Source organism: Stigmatopora nigra, chromosome 8 (assembly GCF_051989575.1).
Source record: "Stigmatopora nigra isolate UIUO_SnigA chromosome 8, RoL_Snig_1.1, whole genome shotgun sequence".
Taxonomy (NCBI): domain Eukaryota; kingdom Metazoa; phylum Chordata; class Actinopteri; order Syngnathiformes; family Syngnathidae; genus Stigmatopora; species Stigmatopora nigra.
The window spans coordinates 8,100,947-8,123,795 of NC_135515.1; the positions used below are offsets into that span (position 1 = coordinate 8,100,947).

General features: G+C 39.2%; 2 protein-coding genes across 3 annotated transcripts; both read left to right on the forward strand.

Annotated features, from left to right (window-relative positions):
- Positions 1-672: 672 nt before the first annotated feature.
- Positions 673-10,155, forward strand: LOC144200865 (A disintegrin and metalloproteinase with thrombospondin motifs 8). Its single transcript, XM_077723213.1, has 9 exons — positions 673-1,604; positions 3,081-3,320; positions 4,497-4,629; positions 4,702-4,869; positions 5,444-5,736; positions 6,494-6,677; positions 7,327-7,499; positions 7,744-7,919; positions 8,332-10,155. Exons 1-9 carry the CDS (start codon positions 876-878, stop codon positions 9,071-9,073), a joined length of 2,838 nt encoding a protein of 945 aa, XP_077579339.1. The 5' UTR covers positions 673-875; the 3' UTR covers positions 9,074-10,155.
- Positions 10,156-10,903: 748 nt separating this feature from the next.
- zbtb44 (zinc finger and BTB domain containing 44) lies at positions 10,904-22,315 on the forward strand. 2 transcript variants are annotated; one of them, XM_077722950.1, is made up of 6 exons: positions 10,904-11,151; positions 13,284-14,382; positions 14,961-15,048; positions 16,726-16,877; positions 17,602-17,902; positions 18,323-22,315. In XM_077722950.1, exons 2-6 carry the CDS (start codon positions 13,320-13,322, stop codon positions 18,720-18,722), a joined length of 2,004 nt encoding a protein of 667 aa, XP_077579076.1. In that variant the 5' UTR covers positions 10,904-11,151; positions 13,284-13,319; the 3' UTR covers positions 18,723-22,315. The 2 variants fall into 2 exon arrangements, with proteins under 2 accessions (XP_077579076.1, XP_077579077.1); XM_077722951.1 differs by having other exon boundaries at positions 17,602-17,685; positions 18,323-18,496.
- Positions 22,316-22,849: the final 534 nt, after the last annotated feature.

The window sequence follows — 22,849 nt, forward strand, 5'->3', positions numbered from 1 at the left end:
GAACTGAAAGCTGTGCAGAGGGATTCCAAAACAAATCTTTTTTTGGCTGTCGCTACATACTATTACATAATTGTGATGATAAATTAATAGTTATATCATAATATTATTTTTTTGTAATGTGTACTAGGGGAGATTCTGGGCAAGTGTCAATGATGGTTTCCTAGAATTATTTAACTCATTCCCTGCCACTCAAAACGTTGTTCAGTTTGTTTAAGCTGCGACGACACTCATCTTTTGATGCCATTGACGTCTATAGTCGTCAATAGTATCCAATGAGCCAAATTGGTGCTAAAGAGTTAAGAACCAAAAGTTCCATTTAGTATGTAATGATGTCAGGGCTGAAAGCTCATTTTGCTTTCTTGAATTCCAGGAAAAGAATGACAAAAGGACAGTAATATAATAGAATGGATGCTGAAATAGCTCCAATCTGCTTCCAAGCGTCCATCCATCCAAGTTCAAATCCTGGGTTAATAATAGCGACTTCAAAAGGGCTATGGGGAGGTTTATTCTCATCAGGTCCTTTTATTCTCCTATTTCTCGAGTGCAAGAGTGGGAGGAGGATTTCCAGCAAGCGAGATGATCAAAAATACACCCCACCGCCCCCTTGCATGCTGTCTGGAGAAGAACAGAACGTATAAATAGATCCACTGTGTCCAGACTGCAGACAGTGACACAAGGACGCTGCTCGGTCACAGACACACGCACACACACGCACACACACAAGGACATTGCAAGCAGACACACTTTTGACCAAGAAAAATAAAATACTATACGCAAGAAGTAGGCGTTGATTCCAAACTATAGCCGCCTAGTGGAAGATTAAAGCAGCTGTATTGCCATCAATCTGTTATAAAGGCCAATTTCCCTCGCAGAAGATGTCTTCCTTGGTTGCTTGTTTTCTACTTTTGTGCTTCTTCCACCCAACGCTCTCCACTTGGTTCGAATCCGAGGATGTTGTACCTGTTCGGATAAACGCAAGACTCGGAGGTCGTTTTTGGAAAAGAAGCGAGGAACAAGAGAGGGTGATCTTCAGCGCATTTGGCAAAGAGATGATCCTCAATCTCATCCCAGACAGTAGTTTCATCTCGCCTTATTTTACCATCCAGCGCCTCCGAGCCAAAGATGTTTTACGCATGGCCTCAGGTGCGCTACCATCCCCGGTTGAGGAGATCCACAACCTGATCAACCAGACGGATGAGAGTGAAGAGCAGCTCAGAAGTTGCTTTTATTCGGGGAACGTTGATCAAGATCAACACTCGCTCGTGGCTCTGAGTTTGTGCTCCGGCATCCGTGGTTCCTTCATAACACAGCAGACGGAGTACCTCATTGAGCCCAAATTTCCAAGAGGATTTGGCTCACCCTCGGCTCAGCAGCTGCATGTGGTCAAGAGGAGGACTTTGTCCGAAAGCCACGGTGTCCCTTTGCAATTCGATCAGCCGGCCGAAGCTGGTGGGCTGCAACACAAGTGGCAAGCTTTGACGCGTGATGGCAGTGACGCACGAAGGGAACATCGCCGGAGACGCTTCGTTTCTGCGCCACGGTTCATAGAGACGCTGGCAGTGGCAGATTCGAGCATGACCCACTTCTACGGGGATGAAATAAAGGTCAGACACTCGCACCTATAAACACTATGCTTGGTATGCATCATTTCTAGGAACTTATCATTCATTCCTTTTTTGAGTCGCTTATCCTCACTAGGGTTATGGGGCTGCTGGAGCCTATACCAGCTAACCATGGGCACCAGGTGATGGAAACCACAATTCGGTGGCCAGACAATTTAGAGAGTTCAAACAGCCTACTCTGCATGTTTTGGGAATCTGGGAGGAAACTGGAGTACCCGGAGAAAACCCATGCAAGCCCGGGGAAAACATTCAAACTCCATACTGCGAGGACTGAACTGGGATTGAACCCTCGATCCAAGAACTGTGAGGCACACTCACTAACCACTCCCACATAGGGCTGCTTAGTAACAAAACAAAAGTTATTTTGAAATTCTCCATCATTTCGCCCCATAAAGTTGTAATTGTTCAAAACTAAGATAGAAGAAAAAATATTCTAAAGATTAAAACCGTATTTGAAGACACATTATGGTACGCAGAGTGATTTTATTTTGTTTTTCATGAAGAAAAAAAGGCCAGACGGCAAAATTGCAACAGAACTATGCTGCACTGCATTCTTCCGGAGTTGGTCATGATTTGGCAACGGGACCACAGCGTCATGGAAGATGCTTCTCATGATTCATAACTCAACTATGTCATGTGCATTCCAGGGGAATCAGCTGCAGTCAATGCTGCAGATCCTGTTTGCATATCATCTTGACATATGGAAATAACAGTTATAAGCCAAAAATTGTTTTGTGTTAGTAAATGTATGACCAAATCCTTGGAATATATTGAACAAGACCACAAGTTCATGTGTACAAACCACCTTAGACATAAAATTGGTTAGTGGTGCATCAACACTTCGTCATATTGTCAAACACAGAAAAAACAGATTTCCTCAATGTTAATAACACATTGCTCATGACACAGAATGAAACTACGTTTCACAGATTTTGAAAAAGGAAAATAACCACTAGAGTTGGGACTCATGCTTCACATAAAAGTCATGGCTTGCAAACATAAGATTTGGATACAAGTCTTTCCAGTGTCAAATCCAGAAAGACGATCAATCTTAATTATTCACTTAGCCCAAGACATGGTGAAGAGTCGAAATATTCCACATTACTTGGAGGCTTCTTGACATCTGCTCCTCTCGTTCGCTCCAAATGGCAACGTTTATTGGCCACAAGGATTACTCCATGTTTGATTTAAAAACACCAAAGATACAGGAGAATACAGCTACCACACATAATCTTGTCATCGTGCCCGGAATATGCTATTTTATCCCTTTTGGTTTATCATTATTTCTCTCACATACAGTGTTTAATATTACCGATATTCACCATTTTCCCAATACTGTCGATAGAGTACAGACATTTGAATTTAAATAAACTAGAAAAAGATTTGATCTGATTGATTCACTCTGTGGAGCAAAAATGGATCAATGTAATAATACCTGTTGTTCATTTTTATCCACAGCATTATATTTTGACCCTAATGTCAATGACTGCCCAGCTGTACAAGCACCCAAGTATAAAGAATTCAGTGAATTTAGTGGTAGTGAAGTTGCTGGTGGTAGAAGATGAGGAGGTCGGGCCAGAGGTCTCCAGCAATGGAGGGGTCGCTCTCAGGAACTTTTGCTCCTGGCAGCAGTTCTTCAATCCACCAAGTCAAAGGCATCCAGAGCACTATGACACTGCACTCCTTTTCACCAGAGAGGTAAGTGGCAAATATATGAATGTATTTGATGTTGAACAATGAAATATAATCTAAACATAACATGCAACCAGAAGCCAGCATTGATTATGAGCAAAAAGCTGTAATGACTTTGCACATCTGAAAGGTAACCAAGAAATGTCCAAAAAAAACAAAAAAAACTATAACTATAAATTGTTTACTTTCATCTCATAACATGACTGTTACAACATATGGGAAGGTCCAGTATTTTGAGAGAAAAAAATCTACTACATCTGTAAATACATCATTTATAATAAATCCATAGTTTGTCTGTTTCTCTCACAATGAAATATGCTTTAAAATGTAAAGGATGCGAGGCTCCTCTCGGATGAGCTAACTTTAGGACCATCACAAATCAACCATGACACAATGAATGTATGGTAAGCCTGGAATTCTTAGCCGGGTTCAGTTTCAGATGTGTAAGACATGTTTTTCAAAGTCATGGGAGCTCATACTGCACAAGAGATCATTTTGGTTCTCCAAATTGTTGCATGCAATAAATACATGTGACATCATCTTGCGCTGCATGTGATTATTGATCTTTTATTGTTCCTGTTTTACAATGACTGTCCTGTGTCCCTGTGTGCTGACCCATACACCCACATCGATGTAGAACGGAACACATGAAAGACAGATGCTTTTTTGGAACAAGATGTACAAACATGCTGTGCAGTGCACAACTGCAGCAACAAATCCAGATGTATAATCAATTATAGTGGATTGTGAAGCTTTGGAATGGGTCTTAAGTAGTTTTCATTTCTTTCATGCCTACTCAGTTATGTAATTTCTCAAAAATGTCCACGAACCTTATGAAAGTCAAAATGGACGGCAATTTAAAATGTTATGGTTAAGGGGGCGGCCTGGTGACTACTGAGTGGTTAGCAGATCTGCATCATAGTTCTGAGATCAAGGGTTCAATCGTCCTGTATGGAGTTTGAATGTTCTCACTGAGCTTGCGAGGGGTTTTCTCATTGAATAATAAGATGGCTTTTGGCATCATTTTCTCTTGTCAGATGACTTGCTAAACCTAATGGCATACAACCCAATGACGCGCAGAACCAAGTGGATACAAACCTGATTCTTTGAATGATTTTGTTTTTGTAAAAACTCAACAACAAGTTGATTATATGATTAATGTTTTCTTTCTCTGTGTGACAGGACATTTGTGGACAAAAGAGCTGTGATACATTGGGCGTTGCTGACGTAGGGACAATGTGTGATCCCAAGAGAAGTTGCTCTGTTATAGAGGACAACGGTCTGCAAGCTGCTTTCACTGCAGCACATGAACTTGGTTAGTGATTTGTTTTTGAAATATTTTCTTCTGTCTTTTGTCATTTTTCTTACACAATTTCCTATATTTTAGGTCATGTGCTGAGCATGCCACACGATGACTCCAAAACCTGTGAGAGGCTGTTTGGGGATCTGGGAGGACATTATATGATGGCCCCTTTGTTTGTTAAACTGAATAAAACAGCCCCTTGGTCTCCCTGTAGTGCGCTCTACATCACAGAGTTCTTTGACAATGGTCATGGTAAGAAAAGCAAATGTGTAAATCAGTCTTGATTGTAATCATCTGTCATTTGGAAAGACTATAATTACATTGGATTCAAAGATGTGTAACATGTATACTGATATTCCTCTCTAACTATGTATTTCCTGCTTTAACATGCCACTTCTATAAATTACAAGCCACAGGCATAGTTTATCTCACTCCAAATTTCCACATGTTGTCTTCCAACATCTGCTGCTTATTCTGCTTGGATTTCTTTCCCCAAAATGCACTCATTGTTTTGTGTCCTCCTTTGCTTCGATTTCTTTCTGGAAGTATCAATGAGGCCCTTTTTGTCCTTTGAGTCATACTAGGAACTTCTTCCTGTTTGTCCACCAGAGCCAAAAGAAATAACTGGTGTCAGCATGGAAGCTTATTGTAGGCCTTTTGGTTAAATATAATGTATTAATATTTAGGACATGAATTAGAATGTTTTCTCATTTGTCATACCACCCAAAACAGTATCTACAATCATTATAATGTCATAAAACCCAAGATCTCCTCCTACTTCAGCATGATCGATCTGCTTCAACATTTTTCTCTGTTGTCGCCACAGGGGACTGCTTGCTTGATGTTCCAGAGAGCAGTTTGCCATTACCCAAGGAGCTTCCAGGATACAAATACAATCTAGACGAGCAATGCCAACAGATTTTTGGAGAGGACTTTTTCCTTTGTCCCAACACAACAGACAATGATATTTGCAGCCAGCTCTGGTGCCAGGAGGATGGAACATCCCAGTGCTCCACAAAGAATGGCAGCCTGCCCTGGGCTGATGGCACCCCTTGTAGTCCCAACAGGACATGCCTCAATGGAGTGTGCATGTCGACAAAGGAGGTGCTGGAACCACTGGTAAGAATAGCATTATATAAACAAGCGTGATAATATACTGGTAGAAGCGGTATTTGATTACATTAATTTTATTCATAAGATGCAATGGAATCAATGTGGGTGACTCTGATATACTCTCCCTATTAAACGTAATGCTTAAAATATGATAACAGGGTACTTTTTTCCCTTTGATTCACGATTTAAAAGATATATCTCCAAAACAAATGCCACGTTTCTCTTCCAGCGCAAAAGGCTGATGCCAAAACATCACCGTTTAGATGATGTTAAAGTACGATTGAAGGAGAAATAGGCAGAAAAATATATATGGTTGATGTTCAGAAAGTTATTGGTGGCATGTTTTGAAGAAATAGTGGCTGATGGAGTTTAAATTGAGTTTAATTACCTTAACAGCTTATCCATGTGTTATGATCGCACATCTGTTTAAGCACCCAGACACAGTGGCAGCTGGGAGTTGAGCTGTCCCAAAGTCATTAAACCTCTGGAAAAGACACAAAGCCTTTAAATCGTGCCTCAGAATACAGCAGTTCGGCAGGCTCCAAGTATTGAGTGACACATGTAGCAAGAATGTGGGTACAGGCAGACAGGAGTCGCGTGCCGTACTTCAACACAGAATTATCCTGGAGTCGCAACATGCCAACCCACTCAAGCCTCAGAGCCAGAAGCCCAGACTGTGGTTTCGGTTGTACAGTTGAGACTTCCTGTGGCAACCAACTTCTCTGACTTCTGTCTGTTGTTGTCCCTTTTTTCTTTACCACAGGTTGTTGTGGATGGTGGCTGGAGCATGTGGGGACCATGGCAGCAATGTTCTAGGACATGCGGAGGAGGAGTAGAGTTCTCCTATCGGGAATGTACAAACCCTGAACCGCAAAATGGTGGCAACTATTGTGAAGGACAAAGGGTCCAGTACCAGTCCTGCAACACACAACCCTGCAACAACAATGGTGAGAAATATTTTCAGAGACCTCTTCTTTTGACCACAATAATACATTTCTGACCGCTCTAAGTGAGACTAAAACCACCATGTTCAAATTTTGTCCTTACAAGATAAGTATTTTCAAGACTAAGTGGCATGACCTCAGTTTGACATGTTTGGGATATTTTGTCATGGTTTGGTGAAACAATGGGTTGAATACAAAAGACCACAGAACATCAGGCTTAGATAGGCTGGAATGAATAATGGACAGTTAGTTTTAAATCATTCAGTTCTAGCACAAAAACTTCAGTCTTTTACAAAAAAAAAAAAAAGACCAGTCAAGCTTTCCAACACATTTGAAATTAATTTGGGAGGCACTTTCAGGGGTAGCTGTTGTGTTTTGACTTCCATCAAACACAATGAATTTGATTCATTCTAAAAACAGTGAAACTGCTCACCACACATTAGTCAAAACTTATTTGACTATCACTCGCTTTTTATTGGCTACATTAATGGTGGTACATATTTTCAAATGATTTATTTGATTACATTTTTTGTTACTCTGGATTAAACGTGAAAACCACAATTGGTTAAGATAAGGACTATACAGTGTGTTGGCTATGAAATATATCCTGTTGTTCGCTGAGGCAGCTTTTTTTCATTTTTTTCCACAACAGGCAAGAGCTTTCGAGAGGAACAGTGTGAAAAGTACAACAGTGCAAACTACCTGGACTACAATGGCAAGATGAAACATTGGATACCGAAATATGCTGGCGTGTCTCCGAGGGACAGATGCAAACTATTCTGCCGGGCCAGAGGGAGCAGTGAATTTAAGGTTTTTGAGTCCAAGGTACATGCACTTAACATCACTTCTCATTCAAAACATTCTGAGTTAGGGATTACATACCAATTGAAATTATCTAAACTAGTTCAGAACTGGCATTTGACTTAGTATTATGGAAACATTCAAATGGAAATACTGGATTTAAATCAGGCTTTCTTTTCTATATATACATTTCCACCTGAACCATTTGTTGAAAATGCATAACTCTACTCCCATGAATGACAATAATGCAATAAATCTAAATTTGTAGGTGGTTGACGGAACACCCTGCGGACCTGACACCACATCAGTTTGTGTCCAAGGGCAGTGTGTGAAGGCAGGCTGTGATCAGATGATTGGATCCAATAAGCGAGTGGATAAATGCGGCGTGTGTGGAGGAAATGGGCTTTCATGTAGGAAGGTCACTGGGTCTTTCAACAAGGCAATGTAAGTTTACATATTCTACTGGACCTTGAATAGCAAATATAATGCAACAAAAATCACGTACACTTTATTGTGCGTTGAAATCAGGTGAGATGCGGCCACATTCCCATGTAGTTAGTTGGCATCTTTTCAGCGCAAGAAAATGCTGCAAAACAGAAAATTTTAGCCAAAATGTGAATGTGCACAAAGAATAATTCTAAATTGCTTTAGATGAAACCTACTAGTTATCTAATGGTATTGAATCGAATTCTGGTCGACATTGCAGTAACGGCAAATATTATATTGTTACCTAAGATAAATATCATACCAGTCATTTTCAGGCCTCATCATCGACAAACAACTATTCACTTAAAAAATACTGTTCACCATGAAATACTGCATTTATTCCATGTCATGTCTTTCCATTCACTTTCAGCTATGGATACAGTGACATTGTGACAATTCCTGCTGGTGCCACCAATATTGATATTAAACAGCGGAGCAACAGAGGAGTCAAACATGATGGGAACTATCTGGCTATAATGAGAGAGAGTGGAAGTTACATCCTGAATGGAAACTTTTCAGTATCCACAGTGGAGCAAGACATCCCTGTACTTGGTGCTGTGCTGAAATACAGCGGATCCTCCACCTCTTTGGAGAGGATCCAGAGCTTCATGAGGCTAAAAGAGGCCATCGTGATTCAGCTTCTGGCTACAACAGGGGATACCAATCCACCCAAAGTGAAATATTCTTTTTTCATCCCTAAAGATGTTGCTTTTAAGTCAAAGGAGAAGAAGGGCTCCTTAACATCTTCACATATGATTCATCCCTCCAGTGCGCCAGACTGGGTTTTAGGAGATTGGTCAGAGTGCTCAAAAAGCTGCGGTTCAGGGTGGTCCAGGAGAAATGTCGAGTGCAAAGACAGTGCAGGCTTTCCCTCAAGTCTTTGTGACAAACATCTGAAACCAGTGGACATCCGGGCATGCGGGGACCAGCCCTGTCCCATTTGGCAGATGGGACCTTGGTCTGGCTGCTCACGAACTTGTGGTCAGGGCGAGCGGCGCCGTAGCATCTTCTGTATAGACTACACTGGTAAAACTGTTGAACCAGAAAAGTGTGACCCCATTAAAAAACCTGCACCTATCTCTGGGGAATGTTTTAATCTTGAGTGCTTATGAAGAGCTCAAGTAAACTGAGCAATTCTCCCTTTGATCAGACTGCACTTAGTTGCAGATTGCATCACAATGCAGTAAGTGCATTTGCCTGAGTATGCTTTTGGTTTTTGGACTGTTGACAACCACTGTTGAAAGTAAACAATGGAAAACTACCTCGGAAAGGTATTTAAATGCCATTTAGAGATGCAAGTTCAAGGTGCTGTATTTTATTTGCTCCACTTAAAATGACAACTATAATTTACAGAATAGTTTTGTAAATTAGCTCTCATTTAGAGTGGGGCTAAGAAAATGGCATTAAGTCCATTATTTTGCAGCATGGTGTAAATATACTGTAATTCCACATATCTTGCCATAATGCCTTCCACAGAACTCACTCCCGTAGGCTCCTTTAATGTTATGTTTTATCTTGATTTTTGGTCTAGGTTAGATTAGCGTGTTGTGGTTTTCATCTTTTTTGGCATGTGCTCTTCTTTCACTGCTCCCCATTACTTCACACAGGTGATTGATTTTTGTTAAGGATTGTGATTATGATACCGACCCAACTTGGTTTCACCATGAGTAAGCTATACCCTGACTGCATAATGTTTATAATATATTACCTGGGCCCCAAAGTAGTTCACTACCTTTACCAAATCAAAATGTTTTAGCTCAAATCCCAAGAAATACACTTTGCCTGCTCTATGTAGTATTGTCTTTTCTGCTTTATGTTGCAATTGAGGGAATCAGGCTCATAAATGATCTTCAGTACAACACAGTTGTTGTTTTTTATTTTTATTTTTATATTTATACCTAATTTAAGACACATTTCATTTCCATATCTCATACACCTCAACAATGTCGACATTCAAATGTTCACACTTTTTTTCTCCACGATTTATATGTACTATTTTTAGTCTTCATTCCTGTTGTTTTACAGTTTGTTATGAGAGAAGAGGGAGCATTAGGTCTATATCCCTTCAATGAAGGACCATCCAATATTATGATACCAGCTTCCTTTTAAGCTATTTATTTTTTACTTTGAATATGTAATAAAAAATGGCAGATGCTACTGTCTCCGAACTTGTTTTGTCTGTATAAGATGTCAAATAAACACATTTATGTCAATACACACCTTACACTGTTTGAGAGAGAGAATGAGTTTCCCTCTATGATTTCTTGTTCTATTAAGTCAAAAACATCATATTAATTTAATATACAGAGCTACTGCAGGTTGGTGGCAGGTCTGAATGTGAGCTTAGTTGCTTGTCATAGTGAACTCCGCCATGACCTTCAAGAAGATATGCAGTACGGATAGATAAATCTGAGTAAGTCTGAGATAATGTTACGATTCTCTCGCTTGTCCAAACCATGCATCGTAGAGATTTGAATTTTTTTCATGTTGGCCAGAAACGGCTTTCGTATCCCAATAGACAAATTGAATTGAAACTGAATCTTTTATTTGTTAAAAGTGAAAGCAGAGTTGATGTATGAATCGTTTTTACATGATGTACGAGTTTCCAGGTCCTCTTTTTTTTCTGTCGTGATGGGATAAGTCGGTGAGACATGATGGTGCTGATCGCGCTGACCCAAGTTAGTTGTCAGGTAGGACACCTTTCCACGTCATTTACAAACATCATTGTTGGAAGAATTTCTGCCAGCAAGTTTTCAGGTGCTCCCCGAAACACTTTTTTTCTGTAGTGATTTTTCCACTTTCATCCTTAATTGCGATCTGCCCAAGTGTGGCCACTGTGCTTCTCCTCACACAAATAGATGACCAAACCACGGGCAATAACAACCTACCCCAGGCAGGTGGGACCAGCGAAGCCGGGCCCTTCTGCTTGTAGTAGTACGGTACATTAATGCGCATTGCATTGTGGGATACAAATAAGAAAGCCAAGAGCCATCTGGCATCACCAAGGAGAGTAAAATGGCTAACAGACTCTTTGGATGACAAATAACTATGACAAGGGCGTGAGCGCTGTCAAAGCTGGGCACGTAAACGCACCAGGAGAAGCGACTGGACGCGTCACGAGCAGCGTCGTGTCCACTCAACTTGTTTGTCTACTCGGGCCCAGCTGTCAGCGAAGGCCTTGCACTGAAAGGTAAACAAACATTCTTTTTTTATTGCGTGTTATAGGGATCCGTGCTTGTGGTGCGCGCTTGATCTCGACTATTGCATATTTAGCACGGATACTTGTTGGTTACAGAACGATGCCATCCTCTCTACGGTGAGCCTCGTAGCTAATGTTAGCTGTTATGCATCGAGTTACTCGGGGTGAGACACAATCAAAGCGGAAGTTCAATGGACAAGACTGCGAAAGAAAAGCCGAATTTGAAAGAAAAAATTGTTTTGTTCAGAGAAGCTGGGGGAGAAAATAATTTGGTACATAGAAACCATTTAAAGTAAACTTTAATTAATTAGTGCTACAGTCTGGAGAGATTTGCCTCAGGATGTTATTCTCATTTGCAACCTCAATTGTCATGTGAATGTGTGATATGTATGTATTCTTATTTTCTCAAATCACTTTTTTAATCGTGAATAAACCGAGGTATAAGTTTGCCAAATTTCAATTTTGAGGAGACAGCAGAATAAGTTATAAGATATGTATAAAATTATTTACATATAAGATATGTCACAGTGGACATCTCTTATTTTGGGATCCGAAACAGGATGTATGTCTCCTCTCAGCCGTGATAATTAATCAGAACTTGACCCTTAGCTGGAGTATGCTAAATTGTATTGTTGGGATGTTTTTCTTTTCTATGTAGTATGTTGTTTTTAAATAGAAATCATAGATTCATACTTTTTTTACGTGGAGCAGTTATTATTTGGGTTAACTTTGTGTAATGGATTCAACGATCAGCCTTCCTTACTTGGTTCCGCCAACTTGCTAACAATATGTGATGATAGTAGTTACAGTGAAAGGACCAGGTTGTAAACTACACTCTGCCATTACGAGTAATCAAAAGGTACAGTGGATACGAACTTTGTGGGTGTGTCTGTGTGGGCGTGGCTGTTAGTCTACTTCATCAATAAATACTTGATAGGTTTACGTTGACCTAAAAATCAGACGCTTCAAAATCAATAACAAACATCTATCACCCGTACATGTTGAGACTTAGTTTTAATTAAAACAACAACAAAGAATTGATTAGATTATGATTAAAAAATAACCAACCAATTTCAAGTTTTCTAGTTACAATACTAATTTTAATTTACAACTGTCGGAAAACAAGTGTTATTATATTATTATAGTGTTAATTAAAACAAAAATGTCTTTGATTAAAAAAGTTGCATTTGTGTTGTGTTTTTAGGATTTAGTCACACAATTAATTATTCTTTTAATATTGCAAGTGAAATATTCCACGGCAACCCTAATAGAGGTCAAAATGAAATTATTATATCAATTTCTAGTCTCTTTAAAAGTTTTCCATATAAAATGGTTAATAACCTCCTGACCTAAGAGAAAATGACTTTTTATGATTTTCTATTCTTTTTTTTCCCTCCAAGTATATAATTCACTTTGCTTTTATTAGGCCAACACGGTCCAGGAGTACTTTTATTCGGTCTTTGTGTAAGACAGAGAGTGTGCTTTCCCTGCAGGAGCCCCTTCACTCAAGCTTTTGTTTGATGGAAAAACTCATGGCTGAGAGTCCGCAAGTTTCACAGACAGCTGCTGAGCATCGTGTAGTTCATTGGCCTCCACATGGGCCAGGCTTGCTTTCATTGTAGTTACATAAGCTGGGATTCTGTCCTCGATGCTTCATTTACTGTCACTCCACCCCCGGTTTTCACAAGAGCATATCCCAAATACTTTTAATGGTCTCTCAATAATGAACATAGAGGTAAACTAAGAGAAAAAACTACAAACTATATCTTTTTTCTGAAGGGGGGAAAATAGGTCAGTCTAGGATTATTTGGTGAAATTTTATACAACCAAATGGCTTTTTACTTAAACTGATATTTATTGTTTTAATTTTTAGGTGGAAGAATTCTAGACACCTGTTTTTAATTCTAATTTAATTATTTATTTTTGTTATTTCAGGACAGTGAGTGCAAATGCACACTTATACACACTTATGTTTCACGTTAATCTACAATGTATTTGCATGTTTGAAGATTAAATCCTTTTTAAGATAAAATGACTTATATTTGTGGTGAGTGCTGACTGATGAGGTAAATTCTCCTTTCTATGAAACTGTACTGAATCCTTTTTTTGTTTTGTTTTTGTAGGGCGCATTTTCTCTTCATGTTCAGAAGCTGACTAACATGGGAGTTAAAACCTTTACCCATTGCTCGACATCCCATAGCCAGGAGATGCTCGAAAAGCTCAACACTTTGCGTAATGAAGGTCACTTGTGTGATGTTACCATCAGGGTACAAGACAAACATTTCCTGGCCCATAAGGTGGTCTTGGCCTGCTGCAGTGAATTCTTCCGGTCCAAACTGTTGGGTCGACCCGAAGAGGAGGACAAGTTTGTGTTGGATCTTCATCATGTGACAGTTAGTGGCTTCGCTCCTCTGCTGGAATACGCTTACACCTCTACGCTCTCCATCAGCACTGAAAATATTATTGATGTCCTTGCAGCTGCAAGTTACATGCAAATGTTCACTGTGGCTAGTACATGTTCAGAGTTCATGAAATCCAGTATTCTATGGAGTCCGGGTAATAATAGTAACAGCACACTTGCAGCTAACAAAACCCACGAATCAGCACCGGAGAGTGCCTCTTCAAACTGTGCCCTCACACCACTTGATGGCAGCGTGTCACCTGTCTCATCCGACTGTAGCGTAATGGAGAGAAACGTTCCTGTTTGCCGCGAATCGCGTCGGAAACGAAAGAGATTTGTAACCATGGCTTCGCCCGAGAGTCCTCTCAAATGCACTACACAGATGGTCACTACTTCCCCCCAGGTTCCCAATCCTTCCCCTTCGTTTTCAGACAACGCAACCCAGCCTGTGGAGTCTTCCCTATCCTTCCCGTGGACCTTTCCATTTGGCATCGATAGGAGATTCCATTCGGACAAATCCAAGCTCCCAGAGAGTCCTCGGTGCCAAGAGCAGGCAACAACAGTTCCTTCTGAGGTGGTGGTTAGTCGACGACTCAGTGACTTTTTGACGTGTGAAAGCTCTAAGGCAGTGTCGCCGCCTGTGCCGGCTGAAGAAGAAGATGTGAGCGTGAAAGTCGAACGCCTCAGTGACGAGGAGGTCCAAGAAGCATCCTCCCATCCTGTCAGTGCTTCCCAGAGCTCACTCAATGATCAACAGACGGTGCCAGGAAGTGAACAGGTTCAGGAGGACCTCCTCATCAGCCCACAGTCATCATCAATAGGTGGGATTATTACTGCGACCGAATACAGTGGACTGCCACAATATTTAGTTGAGATACAGACCAGGGCTGAACACAAAAGGAAACAATTGGAGAATTGTCAGTTTGTATAATTGCAGGGAAAAAGTATTATTCTTAACCCCGATAAGGGGGGATAAACAGTGACAAATGTTGGGGGGGGATACATGGATGAACTATAACCATAAAAGGTATTTTTCCCATTGTAGGATCAATGAAGTCCATGCCATACCATTTTTTTAAAATAGTACTTTCAATGGTAACAGCTTTACTAAATGAAGTTTCCGATAATGCACACAACATAAAGAATAGAGTTATAACAATCAGCTATCCCAAAACTATAATGGTACCTCATTACAACAGCAAAACATAACAAAAACTTAACATTTACACCAATAGTTGTAAATATAATATTTAGCATTTTATGCATTTTCCCTGCCTAATGTGGTTAGTGTGTTTATGTATTTAAATATATTTTGTTATTATTGTAAAGCATCCCTGTTGGAGGAATGCATAACACAATTTCGGCAATTTTATTATTATTTTCTTTTTTTTTTTTTCAGGATCAATAGATGATTCAGGCGTTTCGGAGGGCTTACCATCAATGCAAAGTACTTCTAATGCTGGAGGACATGCAGAGGATGATGAAAGGTATCACAATTTGTTTAGACTTGCAAAGCAAGTCATTAGCTGGAAAAATACAATGGTATGACAACACATGGCTTAAAACTCTCAAATCTGTCCCAACATGTGATTAAAGGAATGTGAAGGTTAATCAACAAAGTGATCTAATGGGTACAATTGGAAAAATCATATTTGTAAGTCAGTGTTCAAGTATCTGTGAGAATGTTTTTACATGGCCGCTCCAACAATGATTGTGTAACTCCCCCTCTTGAAATAAACATTGTCTCATCATTTTTGAATGCAACAAATCTTGAGCAAGTACTGCTCTGATCTTGTCTAATGTTATATACCAAACCCAAATAGGTTGCAAACAAATTATGTTTAAAAATTGGATTCTCATAGACAAACCTATATAAAAAAATAGTCCAATGGGATTAATTGAGCTCTCTTGATTGTTTTTTTTTTTTTTTGTGCTAACAGCAATGTTCTGCTTCTAATCAAATTGGATTGGGAGTCTAAAGCCATCAGTGGTGGCCGATAGGTTAAAATACCTATCGGTTTTTAAATTGTGATTTCATTCATCGAAACTATTCCAAAATCCCCATTTGAAATAATTTATTCGTCATAGCTAATTTTATTTTTTCTATAACATGAGTTATTCTTCACTCACCTCCTAACCTGATTACCTCCCGACCTGTTCAATCAAGAAATCACTCATATAGGACCTGGCTGACTAATTACACATGTCAGACATTTTTTTAGAGCAAGCAGTTAAATACAACCATCTAAAGAAATTAAAAAACAGATGAGAATATACGTGACATTTGTCTGGCGGTCTAAAAGGGGTTTCAAAGCCACTACTAAACCACAGTGAGCCATTATCCACAAATGGAGAAAACATCCTTGCCAGCCTCCAAAACTGACCCCAGAAAGCACAACGATGACTCACCCAAGAGGGCATAGAGGAACCCAGGACAACACCTAAAGAACGCTAGACCATGCAATAAGCTCATGTTACATCAGGGAGGGAAAAAACAGTCCCAAGACTGTTTGGAAAGTAACTTATCCTTACCAGAACCTCCTGAGGTTGGTGACCTAAATCTAAAGCAGGCTTTTATTCTGCAAAACAATAAACACAACTCAGAAAAAACTTCTAAATGCTCCAAAAGATAAAAAATAAGCGTTTAGACCATCCTAGCAGTGTCCAGATGTACCTAAATTATAATATTTGGGCAAATTGCTCATTTTGTTTATTTTCAAGACTCAAAAGTCATTCTCAGTGTATGTGTTTAAAATAAATGATAAATGTTTGAAGATAAATAGTGTAATAAAGCTTAGATTGAGTACAATTAGGTACTAAATTGCCAAGCCAGAACATTGAACTCTTTTTCACCTCCTAAATCAGACCAATGTTTAGGAAAGGCACATTTGTAATTTTATGAACCATTTCGACCACTGCAGCATGCCATTAGGTATCAGGAGAACATTACCATTTGCAACAACACCCACAGACCTACCAAAATATTTGGGTTATGTTACACTAGTATTGGGCTGTTTATGATATCTGGCAAAGCAACCCTCCACTGGATGAGTCATCCCAGGATGAACATTTCTGCAGTGGGACTTGAATGTATTTGAACACTTCTCTATTATATTGAGCATTTTGGAAGCTAAATTTGTTTTCCATCTTCTTTGGTGTTTCAGATTAGAGGGTATTCAATATCCCTACCACCTCTATATTGGCCCGTCGGCCAGGCCTGGTGTGAATGGCCCAGACAGGCCCTTTCAGTGTCCAACCTGTGGAGTTCGTTTCACACGGATTCAAAATCTGAAGCAGCATATGTTAATACACTCCGGTAGGTAAAAATGCTATGTTTCAGTAAACTGTCAGAGAAGACGTCAGGATGTCGGAACTTGTAAAAAATTGTTGCAATTTTGGCTGCTTGAGTGTGGTAAATAAGGCACTGATTGTCAAATCTGGAAATGTTTTAATTCAGACCAATGAATAGTCCCCATATTTGCAGAATTTTGGCACTAGCTTTTCCTGTGAGGCATGCGTGTGGTCTTGAGTGATTTAGTGTTGAATGTTTCATAGAACATAACTACAATAGACACAGCAGTGAGAGAAATATGAAGCTTTTTTTTCCGCTTGTCACAATTGAATGCTCTACATATCTGTGAACCAGTCAAGCAACCATGTTCTTTTTTTGCAATATTTGTCTTCACAATACCCTTTATTGTGCTGGCTTGCTCTGGATCCATTGTGTTTACCTAATTTTTCAGAACTGACTAACAAAAAAAAAGACGGAAAAATGTAACGCTCCGCCCAGTGCTCGTAGCTATCTTTGCACCAGGGAGATGCGGCGAGAAACAATGTGTGCTGCAATCATAAGCAGCCTCTCTTGGCTCAACCACATGGCTCTCTCGTTTGCTCCTATCTCAAAATGTGTCTCGCATGTCAAGCCAAATATTGGCTCAGAATTTTACTCGTATCTCAAATTCCGGGTATGTTGGGACACTCGTATGTCAAGGTATTACTGTACATCTAAATCCAAGTATTCATTTTCTTTCTTCAACCAGGCATTAAGCCTTTCCAATGTGACCGCTGTGGGAAAAAGTTCACACGGGCCTACTCCCTAAAGATGCATCGGCTGAAGCACGAAGGTAAACGCTGTTTCCGGTGCCAGATTTGTAGTGCCACATTCACGTCCTTCGGTGAATATAAGCACCACATGAGGGTCTCCCGACACATAATCCGCAAGCCGCGGATTTATGAGTGCAAAACGTGTGGCGCCATGTTCACCAACTCTGGCAATTTAATTGTACACCTGAGGAGTCTGAACCATGAGGCATCTGAACTAGCAAACTACTTCCAGAGCAGGTGAGGAGTCTCGGGGCAACGACCCTATCATTTTCAAGTTAACCTTTTGGGCCAACAATAAATGGGTCAGGACCACATAAGAGTTGGCATGAATGTGGCCCACGAACCCAACTGAGTTTGACACTATTGTTCTAAACTACATAGAGTTGCACGGCACTCATCTGTGAGGAAGAATCTTTCAAGTGATCACTTTGTGTATTTCTGTCCATCTTTTCTCAAAAGCTTTCTTTAGCTGTGGTCATATATGGGGCTTATTGATGCATAACTGCCAGACACAATGTCTGTCATTAAAGTTAATCGTTACCCCTAATGATGAAATGTCTTTTGTTGTGACGTTTATTCAGATTTGTCATCTTCGAAGTGTTGAAGTGAATTGTCTGTGATGTGTGTATTTTTGTTGTTTTTTTTGTCCAAATATAGTGATTTCCTCGTGCCCGACTACCTGAGCCAGGTGCAGGAGGACGAGGAGGTGCTGGGAGTTCAATATGAATTGGAAGCACCCCAACACCACTCGGTCTTTGCCAGCAGCACCTCCACACCCACTACCTTTGCTGCCTCATCCTCAGTCTCCGTCATCTCCCAGGTCTCCTCCTCCACCCAGAGTTGCGGGAACTCACCTGGCTTCATTTCCCACGATTCCATGGATCCATTGGAAGCGTCGGCCTCATTTAAGGTAAATGCTGGCGGAAGTGCTGCCACAGGTGAGGAGACTAAGATAGACAACAGAAAAGGAGGCAATTCACCTAAGGTCTTTGATGAAGAGCACCATCAGAATGAGAATAATCAGGCCAAGGAGTTGCCTTCAATCGCAATAGAGTGATTCAAGTCATCATTTGGCCTCTTCTGGGCTGCCATGTAGTTGCGTCACTCAGATAAATTTGTATAATGTTGATGCCAAAAGAGGTAAAGTGGACATACACACTTTAAAACATCCACGTTTGAATCATAGTCATCAAGTATGTCTATCATCAAGTTAGTTATGGTGTGTATGTGTTTTATTTTCATTTTTAATTAACCGTTTTATAAGGGTTTGACACAATACACTTTATTCATAGCGATGCACTGAAAAGAACATTATCGGCAGAAAACAACACAGAAAGAAATTATTATACCTAAGAGAGATGAAGCTGGATCATTTTCTGTACTTTGGCAAACCAGTCGTTTCTGAGTCCCGCATGAGCAACGCATATGCATTCACAGCCGCTGACTTCTATCAACTGATTCCACTTGGAAGACACCAAATTGGTGAAAAAGCGTTCTTGTTTGGTTGGAATGAAATCCCGCAACCACTGTCGGTCTTTGTCGAATGCTGTTGTCTTCAAAACATCCCGTTTCTGATGTGTTCTTACGGTGAGGAAAGTCTTTTTTGTAATTTGGGAACATTTTTGCACCCCCCAAAAAAAATCAAAAAAAAAATCTGAAAGAATTAACAGTGCAGTAGTTATTTAACCCATTTGACGTGAATGCGTTGCCACTGGAGATATCTTTAATTCTAACTTTGTCCTTTTGGAAAGTGCCTGAGACTAGAGGATGAGCACTTAACTGTATCAATAATTACTAATCCACTCTTTATATACTGAGTTTGTTTTAGTTTGCTGACATCAATGATGCTAGTTTGTATGGGTGTTCTCACGTTTGGCCCTTTCTCCATTGGCAAATGTTAAATGTGAATATTGTCTTTTGCAATCTCTATTGATGTTGTTTTTTGTGTGAATGCAGTGTACGTATTCTGACTGTTGTGGAAAATAATGTCAGTGATGTCTTTGTGCACATATTTTCCATTGAATGGGAACAGTACATTTCATTAATCATTTTCAAGGAGTAGCATATGTTTTATTCTGATCTATTTTTTTAAGCAAGCTCTGTGGTCAAATATCAATTCATTGAATATTCTAGTACAGGCAAGTCCCAAACAGCATTTTTCCTACACTACTTTAATTTTCTTAAAAGATGTGGATTTCCCCATTATCCACATTAAATGATTTGAAAAATGGTTAGAAAACTAAACATACTGTGACTTTACAATCTGCCGCATTTCTTGTACTGAGAAACAATGAAGCAAACCAAAAAGTAAGCATATCAAAATAAAGAAAAAAATTGCATCCTCTTCCATATTGTCAAATTGATGCAAATGAATCCTCAAATGAAAATTAAAGCAGGGACGTTAATAGAATGACATTTTATTGTCTGCTATAAATATCTGGCCACAACTGCCAAAAGTCGCACCTTCCCATTTTAAATTTGCGAGCTTTTCAAGGTGCCTCAGTATTATATAATTATATATAATTTGCAAACAGGTTCAAACAAATGAGAATGTAGCATTTAATGGTTATTCTGATGTATTTGTATATATATAGCCCCCCCCCCCCAATTCTCCTACATTAAGTTGTATTTGCGTTTGCTCTTGTAACATTGTCAAAACAGAAATGAACAGCTGCATCCCATACATGTTTGTGATCTTAATTTGTAATGAAACTAGTTGCATAATCATCATGCAAAGGGGATATTCCATGTCTGATGGAAGTTTATTACAAAATGATTGTTTTTCCAAAAATGTTATCCCTGCGTGTTGATATCAAGCATACTTTCTGCTAGGTGTGTCCCATTGCCTTTTTAATTTTTTTTTTTTTGGAGAGCAAGTATAACTTTGTTTTAATTTTGTGATGACTTGATAGCAGTTATGTCCTATTTTTCTTCTCATGCTCTGTGACTTTTATATCAAAACACCACAGTTTGGTAATTCTGTTTTAAGACATTGCTGTTAAAGCTAATGAAACACATTCTGGTCGTTATCCTATAGTTGAATGCTGCTGACTGAATTGCTGACCATGTTTGACTCCTATATACCATGCAGCTCCCACTTTGGGTTCAAAATAGAGGAAGTACATCTTTTCCCCCTTGTTTTATTATCATTTTTAATCTTTTTAAATAATGCGATTGTGTACATGGACATTTTGTGATTTTGTAGCTGTCCTAAATATTCAAATTCACTGATTACTGTCTTAAGGAGAGTTTTTTGTCACACAGTGCCATTGTGTCATTGTCACATTTTCAAAGTTGTGCCATTTGACTGTTTGTCAAGCTTCTACCCAATGGAGCAAGTATTCTCTTATCTCATTCGAGGTTTTGCCATGGCAATCAGTATTTGCACATAAAAGAAAGATAATCATTATAGATGGTCCATGAAGTTTATTGAAGGGGCGCTGAAAAAAACAACAACAACACAATGTTGTGTATTCAAGAGGTCAGCCTTAGTAAATGGACCTATTAACTCTAGTTGCACACTATAAAACTTTTTTTTCATTTTCATTAGTCCATGATATGCCTTGTGTTGATATATATACCTTGTGTCTGTGGTTTCTGTTTTTGATCTCTAAATATATATATTAAGAAGAACGCATCCATTAAATGATAATGCTGCTGTTTGCTAAGAAGTGCCCCACGTTTTTTTGTGAATTGTTATATGTGCAATAAATGGAGAAGTGTTTGTTTTGAAAGTTGAAATTGTCCCTGGAATGCTGAGTTAAACGTGTTTGTTTATTTTTTTTATCAAAAAGAATGTATCGTTCATCTTTTTTTTCTTTAAAGAACCCATTTGATTGTGAAACAAGGCTTTGGTTCTTTTCTGCTCTATTTTTGTTCTTTTCTGACAATGCATGTTTATGTGAAACTGACGGCATGTTTTGATTAGTTGCCGTAGTGTTCTGTCAAGTCGTTTGGTGTTAAGCTAACATTATAGTTTTGGAGTCCTTTTATGTGCAATGCTTTAACAATTTCTTGATTCCATGCAGGATTTGCCTTTTCAGTGTACACTTGGTGTTGTATAGTACCAGTTTTCTACCAGTCTATGCTTTATTTAAAAGTTGTCTTCAAAATGCCACATATATAAATATGTATATAAGTATATATATATGCATATATATATTGGTGAATTTTATATCATGGTCACTGTTTTATGGTATTAATGTGAATAGAATTGTCATTTGGGACAAGTATGGTGGGGTCGTGTTTTTTCTGTGACTGTCAGCAGTGTATGTATGATAAATATTAATATGCAGTATATATACATAGTATGTTTCATATTCTTTATACCGTAGGTTAATGGAGTACAACCATGTTTCTGGAAAAAAAATGTATTTTGCGTCTTTGATACTGTATTTAGTTATGAGAAATTGTCTAAAACATCCTTGTAAGTTAACTTAACTGCACATTAGGGAGAAGCAACGTTGTGGTGTGTGTGTGTGTGTGTCTGAGTTTGTTTAAGACCTGGCTTAAAAACTGACAATACCACTGTGTATTTTCGGGTTTGTGGCTGTACTGATTCTGAATTTGCTATTGTTCTGGCTCAACAGTCCTGTTCTTAAAGAGTGTTTTTGTAAATGGATAACATGCAAATAAAAATTTAACTACTAATTCCATTTGAGGAGTTTTTCCATGTCACGATTGGGAACTGATACTGAGTGAGGCAGTGCTTCCAGTAAAAGACATAGAAAGAAAACAAGTGGATGCGAAATGTATGAAGTATTACTGCTTCATCTGCTTAATCCAACATCTACATTACCAAGAACTACTGTAGAAGATGCTTAGTTTAAGGTTAGGCAGCTCATACTTAGCCATTCTAGTCCCCAAAGTTTTTGCTTGCTGATCTTTTTGACAAGATTGAAGTCGATTTTCCTAAATGATTCTATCTTGAATAACAATAATGTTGGGCTGCACACTCATGGCACTCGTATAAAGTTTTTATTTTGACAAAAGACGGGTGGATACGTATGACACAATGATTAAGCACTTATTTTAGCCAGATCCATTTAATCCCTGTTGTGTAACGCTTGGCTCATCTCTCACTCCTTACGAATGTCCCCCTCCATTGTAGGTGTTTGCAGATGTGTTTACGACTGGTTTACATTTTGGGCTATCATTGGACGAGTATGGGCAGGAGGAGGAAGT

Excerpts from the sequence above, each read along its gene's own strand:
- LOC144200865 (XM_077723213.1), top strand. The coding sequence starts at position 876 with ATGTCTTCCTTGGTTGCTTGTTTTCTACTTTTGTGCTTCTTCCACCCA. Across the intron at positions 1,605-3,080 it reads TCTACGGGGATGAAATAAAG|CATTATATTTTGACCCTAAT; the intron begins GTCAGACACTCG and ends TTTTATCCACAG. Across the intron at positions 5,737-6,493 it reads AGGAGGTGCTGGAACCACTG|GTTGTTGTGGATGGTGGCTG; the intron begins GTAAGAATAGCA and ends TCTTTACCACAG.
- zbtb44 (XM_077722950.1), top strand. The coding sequence starts at position 13,320 with ATGGGAGTTAAAACCTTTACCCATTGCTCGACATCCCATAGCCAGGAG. Across the intron at positions 14,383-14,960 it reads CCCACAGTCATCATCAATAG|GATCAATAGATGATTCAGGC; the intron begins GTGGGATTATTA and ends TTTTTTTTTCAG. Across the intron at positions 17,903-18,322 it reads GCAAACTACTTCCAGAGCAG|TGATTTCCTCGTGCCCGACT; the intron begins GTGAGGAGTCTC and ends GTCCAAATATAG.